Genomic DNA, 8,706 nt, shown 5'->3' on the forward strand with positions numbered 1-8,706 from the left:
GTATCTGATCCTTCGGCCGATCGATAATTCATTGTCAAGAATAACCGTCCAACTTCGGTCGTGGAGGGGGGGGGGAGGAGGTGGATACCAATCTGCAAATATGTGTTTCCTGGAAAGTTCCGCGATGTATTATTCACGTTAACCTTCCAGTTGCGAACTGGTGACGTTCTCGCGACTGCCGAAACGGAGACCGCGACGTTAAACATTCAGCAAGATTATTTCGCCGCTCCTGCCGCGTGTCCATTATTTCGCGGAAATCTCGTTCTGCTCCCTTCGGGACGCACCGACAAAGTACATAATTATAGCGTAGTCGCCCATTTTCAGCGACTGCTCGTAACTCTCTCTCTCTCTCTCTCTCTTGCTCTCGCTCCCTCACCAAAGTCGTTTTCCGCGTTGGCCATTACTCGGCCAACTCGACGAAGCGCGACGCAATCTCCCCGATAACGATCGCGACTAATTGACAATTTCAGACGAGGGAAATCAAGCTTTACAAGAGTTCCTGCAAGCGAGAAATCCCCGGCAGCAACACTCGTCGACCTTAGAATCGTACTTGATAAAACCTATACAAAGAATACTCAAGTATCCGTTGCTGCTGCAGCAGCTTAGGAATCTCACCGACGAACGAAGCGAAGAACACCAACACCTAATTGGTAATTAAAGGCGACGATAACGCGCGATCCCCGATAACAATGAACTGAGTGTCGTCAATCACCTAATCGCGTTCACGTGCACGTCTTACTAATTGCAGAGGCGCTCAAAGGCATGGAGAAGGTGGCGGAGCACATAAACGAGATGCAGAGAATCCACGAGGAGTACGGCGCTATTTTCGACCACCTGTTCAGGCAACACCAAAAGTCCTGCAAACAGGTGAGCCGTTCGCGACGAGTGGCGGACGCGTGTTGCGCGAATTATTCCGCGCAAATTTACTTTCGGAGAACCCGTTAATGTGCGCGATAATAATAATAATAATAATAATAATAATAATAATAATAATGATAATGATGATAATGATAATGATAATGATAATGATAATTATTATTATTATTATTATTATTATTATTATTATTATTATCATTACATTACTGCTTCATCGAGTATCTGTTTATACTTGCTAGTTGCACAATGTCGACGCGTATAATTCAAACGGATATTTCCGCGCGAAATAACCAATCCCGTTGTCGTCAGTTGCGCGTTAATTGGACGACTTTACTCACGCGTTAATCTGCCGACAGCCGATCGACTTGAGCCCGGGCGATCTTTTGTATTACGGCGGTGTCGAGTGGCTCAATATCTCCGACTTCCTCGGCAAGATCAAGAAGGGTCTCGAGCTGCACGCGATGTGCTTCGTGTTTAAATCGGCCGTCGTGTTCCTGTGCAAGGAGAGACTGAGGCAGAAGAAGAAACTCATGGTGAGCATTCGCGCGTTATACCGCATCACCGGAGGAAGAGAGAGGAGGGTGATCGCGACGACACTCAAGAGTTTCCTCCTCTGCTTTGCGCTCCTCAGGGTGTCTCGACCAAGGCCAACTCCAGCGAGGTGGAGATTATCCGTTACCAGGTGCTGATCCCGGTAACAGAGGTCCAAGTCAGAGCCAGCTCGGCCAAGGACATGGAGTCCCACTTCCTGTGGGAACTGATTCATCTGAGAAGTCAATTACAGAGGAGATCGGAGAAAGTATACGTGCTGTCCAACAGGTACTTCCCGGGCGCTCGGATCGTGCTTTAGAGCGAGTCCGATCGGCTCGTTATCGCCGAACGAAAAATCCCCATGCTTTTTTTCGCGAGCCTAACGGCAGATTCCTTCAAAATCGCGTTAACGTCGCGTTAAAATCGCAGAGTCGTTCGCGCTGCGAGTGTTGCATGAGATTCGCTCTGTCCGCAGATACCTTCCGATTTGTCCGACACAGCGAGAAACATACTCATCGATGATCGGGATGCGACATTATAGCGTGTTGAAACAAATTGACCCCGATTCGCGCGGCGATCGATCGGTGGTCGATGCGTGTCTGATTGCCATTGATTACGTGGCTAACATCATTTTATCGCGGCCCCATCATCCACCGGGTGTGAAAATTGACGAGTCTCGGAAACAAATTGCAAATAAATCTGATTACCCGTTGTTTAACTCGCGATCGAGTTTACTTTAATCGAATTTTCCTCGCCCTCTCGGCGTTCCGCCATACTTTTCGCATTCTTCTCGAGGCAACACGAAATATCGATCCGACGGTTTTTCCCGCGAATTTCCATCGCTAATGTCAATCATGAACAGCACTATTTAGACCAAGGCTCTGTCCGTTCGTTCGTTCGTTCGTTCGTTCGTTCGTTCGCTCGCTTGCTCGTTCGCTCGTTCGTTCATTTGTTTGACTCTCGGTAAACTTTTATTAACACGTTGACTGCCACAGGGATCATGAGTGATGTCGGCGCTGTAATGTTATCGCTTCTCATTAATTCACCTACGAAACGTAATTACAAAATTGCACATGACAAATTAATTATATATATTCATATAGCTGGTAGAAAGCTAATATGAACGAGTTAAGAAAATACATGCAGCGTCTTTTACACTTATAATATTTATCTGTGACGATTCAAATTTCGACTATTGAAAAGATGAATAATCGATCAAATCAATAAAGCAATCAGGAACATTCAATGATTAATCAAACGTGGCGGCGTCAACGTGTTAATAATAAAGACGGTTCAGCGATCGCGCGTCGTCGTGCTAAATCGCCGGCGCTTTTCCCATGCTTGCAGCACAACGGAATTTCGCAACGCGTTCCTCAAGACGATCCGGCAGATCATCCGGGAGTCGGTGAGAAACATGAGCATACCTTCGACGAAGCAGAACCTGAGCCAGGCGCCGATGTCGATGGCGCCGCGCATGTCGACCGGCCACGTGGAGAAGTTCGACAAGCAGGTCGGCCAAGGCCAGGGCCAGGGCCAAAACGGGAACGGTGTGGCGATGCCGACCGGCACTCTCTCGAAGAAGGCGGTGAAGCAGCAGCTGTTGGCCAGCTCGCACAAGCGGAAGTACAGCCAGTCCAAGCAGCCGGTGGAGCACGAGAGCTCGGAAGACAAGGACCAGGAAGAGCCACCGGTCGTCCAGCAGCAAACCACGTTTCGCTCCAGGAGCAAAACCATCAGTGACACTTCCGGTAAGGGGCCGAGAAGCCTGCGAGAGACCGCGATCCTAGCAACAGAAAGAGAAAGACCTTCCTTGTATATATATATATATATATATATATGTAAACACCTTCGTGTGATCTGCGACTTACACGAAGCAAATAGGACTCGCCGGTCCGTTTCCTTTTTCCACTTAATTCTACGGGAAAACGAATGACGTTCGCTCGAGAGGATACGTATTTCGTAGTCCGAAGAGATACGAGTCTGCGGAGCGCGAGACGCGCGACAGTCGTCGTAAGAAAGAGAAAGCGCTGAAAACGGTATTGTTATCTTGTCGGGTTTAGGCGAGGTAAAAGTCGAAATGGATTCGGGGACGAAGTCGGAAGGTGAGGAAGACTCGCAGGCTTTTTTAGGCGAGAAGAAGACGAATCTCGGCCGCACACCTAATCATCTGACGCTGAGCACCACGTCTACTATCTCGGCGGGGAGCACTGGCAGCCAGGCTAGATTGATCCAGTCCTCTCATCAGCCCGAGAACTATCAGCCCATTACCGTCAAGGAACTCGGTGAGTGTGCTGGTTATCGCGATATTTTTATCTAACGAGCAGTAAGTGGATTGCCGAGCTGCTATATCCGCATTAAGGCTGTTTTATCTCTCTGTGTCCACCTGCATTCGTCTGCTGTTTGTTAATCAACAGCCAACTTCTATTATTATTGCATTATCGTTGCTTGTCACTACACGCAGCCAATGATAATTTGATAGTAATAAAAGTCGCAAGGGAACAAAAAGCAATTGCAACGTTCGATAAAATTATCGCTACGAGTCTCGCGCGACTTTCGATTCATCTTTCCTTCCGACTTCGTCTTTACGACTAGCATTTAGCACTGCACTGAATGTGTCGCTGATGACGGATAGCCGTCTGCCGTACGAGTGGATTCATTGTTAAACTTGCGAATGTGTATATGTGTGTGTATATTTTTACTACGACATTTCTGTACGCCCTCGCAATTCTTTTTTTTTCCTCTAAATACCACAAGCGGCGGGAGATCGATCTCTAACGCGTCACGATGTCCTCTCCCCGCAGGTTCACCAATCTGGAAGCCACGGGAGCTACCCTCTCTCGGGGAGGCCACCACGTTGCCGCGCAAGGGTAAGTCGGCCAGCGAGTTCGCGGACATGAGCTCGAGCCACAGCGCCTCCCGAAAGTCTCTAATAGAAATCAACAATTGTGCTCAACAACCTAACTTTAATAATCACGTTTAAGTTGAATAATATCGAGGCTGACTCGCTAACGAGGTAAAAATATCGTTAAGTTCCGCCACCACACAACAACAACAACAACAACAACAACAACAACAACAACAACAACCACAACAACAACAACAACAACCACAACCATCACCAACACCACCGTCACCATTACCAGAAAAGCACCACAATTAAACGCCACCACCAACACTACCACCACCACCAACACCATCACCATTACCATCACCATCACAACCACTGAACGAAACACACAGAGATAATTGTCCGATAATTACGATTATCACGATGCCGATACGCGAGACGCGCGTCCGCCGCCCGCGCGGAAATTCGCCAAGACTGCACTTTCTCCCTTCGCTCTCTTCCTCGTTTTCGTCTTCCGACGGGAACCACCCCGTGCGAGCTTACGCGCACTTGTATGTGTGAGTTTGCGTGTGTGTATGTGTGTGTGTGTGTATGTGTTGTATGTGTGCTTGTTCAAGAGCCAACAGCGAGAAGCTCGAGCGAACTTTCACCTAATTGTCTGCGAATAGTTTTCGATGAGAAGCAAACAGAAACAGTGACTCTCTCGCCCCGTTTGAAGCTGATAAAAGCGTCTAATGTGTATCCAACGGGAGAATAATATTTCGCAGCATGGAGAAGCCTTGATTTGACGCCAATGAAAGGAGAACATATATAAATCCATAAATAATTTCCGCTCTAATCGCAATTTAGTCGAGACGGTTATTTTCCTCCCGTTGGATATTTATTAGATTGTCAGCAATCCTAAACCGTGTGTGCTAATGCTCACATCTGCTCGGTGTCGGTTCGCTTCGTGATCTTATCGTGTCGATTACAGATATCCTTGTTCTACTCCGCGGACGTTTTGTTCGCGCGAATAGCGAAGGTTATTACCTTCCTCAGAGGTAGAAGTATATTTTATTCCGACGTTTACGCGAGAAAAAGAAGAACGTACCTTTTTCTCGGACAGAGGTAGAGAATGTCGTCGGGCTCATTAGTCGATAGTTTTGATTTTGACAATCATAGCGTGAACGATTCTGAAGGAGACGTGACACCGAGCAGATCACTGGTTTCTGAAACAGACAAACGAAAGAAATCTTTAGTGAATGATCGATCGCCGATGATCGTCGCGTCGATCGCGAGAGAATCGCCGCCGGGGGACGATGGGGAATTTCATTTCCGAGACTCGATTAGCAAATGGTGTAACCTCGTTTGCCTGAGACGCACGTCGTACGCCTCGTTTCTCACGTCATTTAATTTAATCGCCACGCGATAAAAGGAAGTGCAGTCGGTTGCACCAATCAACCCCGTCGATTAAATTTGCACTTGCTGCTCGGGACGATATTCTAATTATAAGATAGTTATTATTACCTAACACAGTTATTATTGCGTAACGTTGTTGCAGATTGCTATCTAACATGTATGTCTAATATCGACGATTGATGTACAAACCTTCCGCAAGTGCAAATTTCCCACTTCTATTTTTTATCTTATTCTTTCTTTTTAATGTTCATAATTTTTTTTTATAATTAATCTTACATTAACGTTGTGAACAGTTACACCGTCAATAAAATATTGTCGTAAAACGGATTTTTAAGTTTGTGACGCGACGCTGAAGCCGCGAAGAATCAAATGGGGGAAAGTCTGAAGTATTGTCTTAAAAATTAAAAAATTTTTGGAAAAGACACAAGAATTAAAGATAATTTTATGCTCTCTTCTCTCTAAATTCAATCGTGTGTAAAAAGATTATTTTGTGAGATTGCAGTCTTGAGGCAAGTTGTGAGAACCGCGCTCTAAGTAGTTGCAGACGCGTCTGCATCAGACCCGCGTGTCTGACCGTGACGCGTCTGCATCCACTTAGAGCACAGAATTTACGACTCGTATTTTAAGAAGGCAAGCTCAGAAAATAATTGCATTATATATGATTGAATTTGATGTAAAATTATCTGTGATATTTGTCGTTAGAAACGTATTGATATTCGCAAAAATTCGCAAAAATGAGATGTTGAAAAAATAAAAGGAAATACCGAGAACTATCAAGTTCTCGAAAGATTTCATAACCATAAAGTACATCGAATATCTTAAAATTTTGTGTAAAATATTTTCTCCGTACACTTCACGATTTCAAGGATGCTCGTTCGTAATGAAATATTATGAGACAGCATTTATAAAAAAAAAAAAAAAAAGAGAAAATACGAATCTTAGATTTGATTTATCTGTATAAATGATAGACCCGTCAAAATTAGTAATTATAGCAAGAGATACCTCCAGATTTCCCCCTTGTGAGAGAAGCGCGACTAAGGCGAGATCGAGTGATCGAGGTTATTGGTGCAACGTACCTGGGAGTTCCAGAGAGGACGGGACTAATCGTCGCCGAAACGATCCTCTTCGATATACACAATTTAACATCACTCAGCGATATGTAGCGTCGATCTTCAAATAGATCGCCGGATTACAGATCGCGATCCGGTCCCCCCTCTTTAGAGTTTCCTGTAATCGAGGCTACCTGGATCACCATCCTCACGATTCATTTCGCGTGGACGGCGGCGCGACAATCCAGAGATAATCGATACTCTGTATATAATGTAACAATGATATTATCGTCATTGTATTATCGATCACGATCGAGCGCGATGCATTGCTTCTCATCATTTCTCCTACACATCAGTATATACAGACATTACACAGAGAGCATACAAACACCAACAATATATACCCCCATTCCATCCCCATTTTTTTATTATATGAAACCGTCGCGATGCATCATTGACGATCGTCGGATGACAGGCAGACAGCCAACAGACAGAGAAGACTAAAGATCCGCGTTATAAACGAAGAAGCGAAAATAAGCGCGTAGCGAGTAAGTTTTAGCGATTAAAGAGAATCAATTAAGATAACACAAAAAAAAGAAAAAAACGTGTCGTGTGTATATATATATATATAAATATATATATATATATATATATATATATACACACACACGTACGCGCGTACGCACGGCGGTCGCGTGTACGCAGAAAACATATATGTATACATATTATACATACGGGAATATTATGTGTGTGAGAGCGAGGGTGGGTTTGTGAATTGCATTGTACGTCGTCCACGGTTCCTCCCCCCTACAAAAAAAAAGAAGAGAAAACGTTCCGCCGCGTGTTAAACCTGTTTTCAGGGTCGAGCATCCTCGCCAACATAGCAGACTTTATTTTTAACGTTACTTAAGATACAAAAGAGAGTGAGAATGGCCGAATAAAAAATAAATAAGGAGAGAGAGAGAGAGAGAGAAGAAGGGAGAATGTGTGTATGTGCGAGTGCATGTGCGAAAAAGAGTGAAAAAGAACGCGGAAGAGAGAGAGAGAGAGAGAGAGAGAGAGAGAGAGAGAGAGAGAGAGAGAGAGAGAGAGAGAGAGGAGAGAGAGAGAGAGAGAGGGAAAGAGAGAGAGAGAGAGAGAGAGAAAGAGAGGGAGAGATGGTCAGAGTGCTCGAGACCGAAGTTGCGAGGTTGAAATGCGTCGGCGTAACAATGAGATGCATCCGAGGTCGTGATTAAATGTATAATGCGCTGGACGATAAACACAGAGAGAGAGAGAGAGAGAGAGAGAGAGAGAGAGAGAGAGAGAGAGAGAGAGAGAGAGAGAGAGAGAGAGAGAGAGAGAGAGAGAGAAACGCGCGAGGGTGGCACGTGGAGACGGGAGACGAGAGGCGCGCACACTTGACTTTAAAACGTATCGATTAGGGACGACGAACGGTATCGAGAGGGGCATCGACGGTATCGGCACCGGAAACCTTCACGATAATCTGACACATGTAACGCGTTGTTAATGGATATTACGATAAATTAAGAATGGTATCGAGGGATTAATACGTGTAAATTAGACGACAGAAAGTATCCACATAGACGTATACCTACCACCAAAAATATATATAAATAAAAAAATATATATATACACGCAGACACCAAAACACATATACACAAATACACACACACACACACACACACATCCACACGTACGCACAAGTAACACGCACCCAACATACGATCGGTGGTGCGAGCCGAGGGTGTTTCTAAAGGGGACGTTATCTCGAGACGCTCCGCGACGAAGATTCCAGGGATGCTCCGCGCGTGTCCTGAGAAAATCAGCCCGTGGATATTTCGGGGATACTCGCGGAGGGAACACACGATACACGGGGGGACGGGGGCGAGAATATTCTGAAAATATTCTCCGAGGATCGGAATATTCTGAGGACATTCTGAAGATATCCTCCCGCCTCGCATCGCCGCCTTATACTTCCGCCGGACACACGCACCACGTATA

The 8,706-nt window shown here is 45.4% G+C and overlaps 1 protein-coding gene across 13 annotated transcripts in view; it reads left to right on the forward strand.

Moving 5' to 3' along the window:
• The window catches only part of sif (guanine nucleotide exchange factor still life), a 46,904-nt gene extending 39,147 nt beyond the window's left edge, over positions 1-7,757 (forward strand). For 11 of the 13 annotated variants that reach the window (XM_025303914.1, XM_025303918.1, XM_025303909.1 and 8 more), the window contains exons 24-30: positions 471-650; positions 749-867; positions 1,233-1,409; positions 1,508-1,695; positions 2,755-3,155; positions 3,468-3,689; positions 4,209-7,757. In XM_025303914.1, coding sequence (XP_025159699.1) covers positions 471-650; positions 749-867; positions 1,233-1,409; positions 1,508-1,695; positions 2,755-3,155; positions 3,468-3,689; positions 4,209-4,387 — 1,466 coding nt within the window. In that variant the 3' untranslated portion in view covers positions 4,388-7,757. The remainder of the gene's footprint in view (positions 1-470; positions 651-748; positions 868-1,232; positions 1,410-1,507; positions 1,696-2,754; positions 3,156-3,467; positions 3,690-4,208) is intronic. The other 2 variants (XM_025303941.1, XM_025303950.1) reach the window with 2 other exon arrangements.
• Positions 7,758-8,706: the final 949 nt, after the last annotated feature.

The sequence above is a fragment of the Harpegnathos saltator genome, unplaced genomic scaffold (genome assembly GCF_003227715.2).
Source record: "Harpegnathos saltator strain DR-91 unplaced genomic scaffold, Hsal_v8.6 scaffold117, whole genome shotgun sequence".
In the NCBI taxonomy this organism is placed as follows: Eukaryota; Metazoa; Arthropoda; class Insecta; order Hymenoptera; family Formicidae; genus Harpegnathos; species Harpegnathos saltator.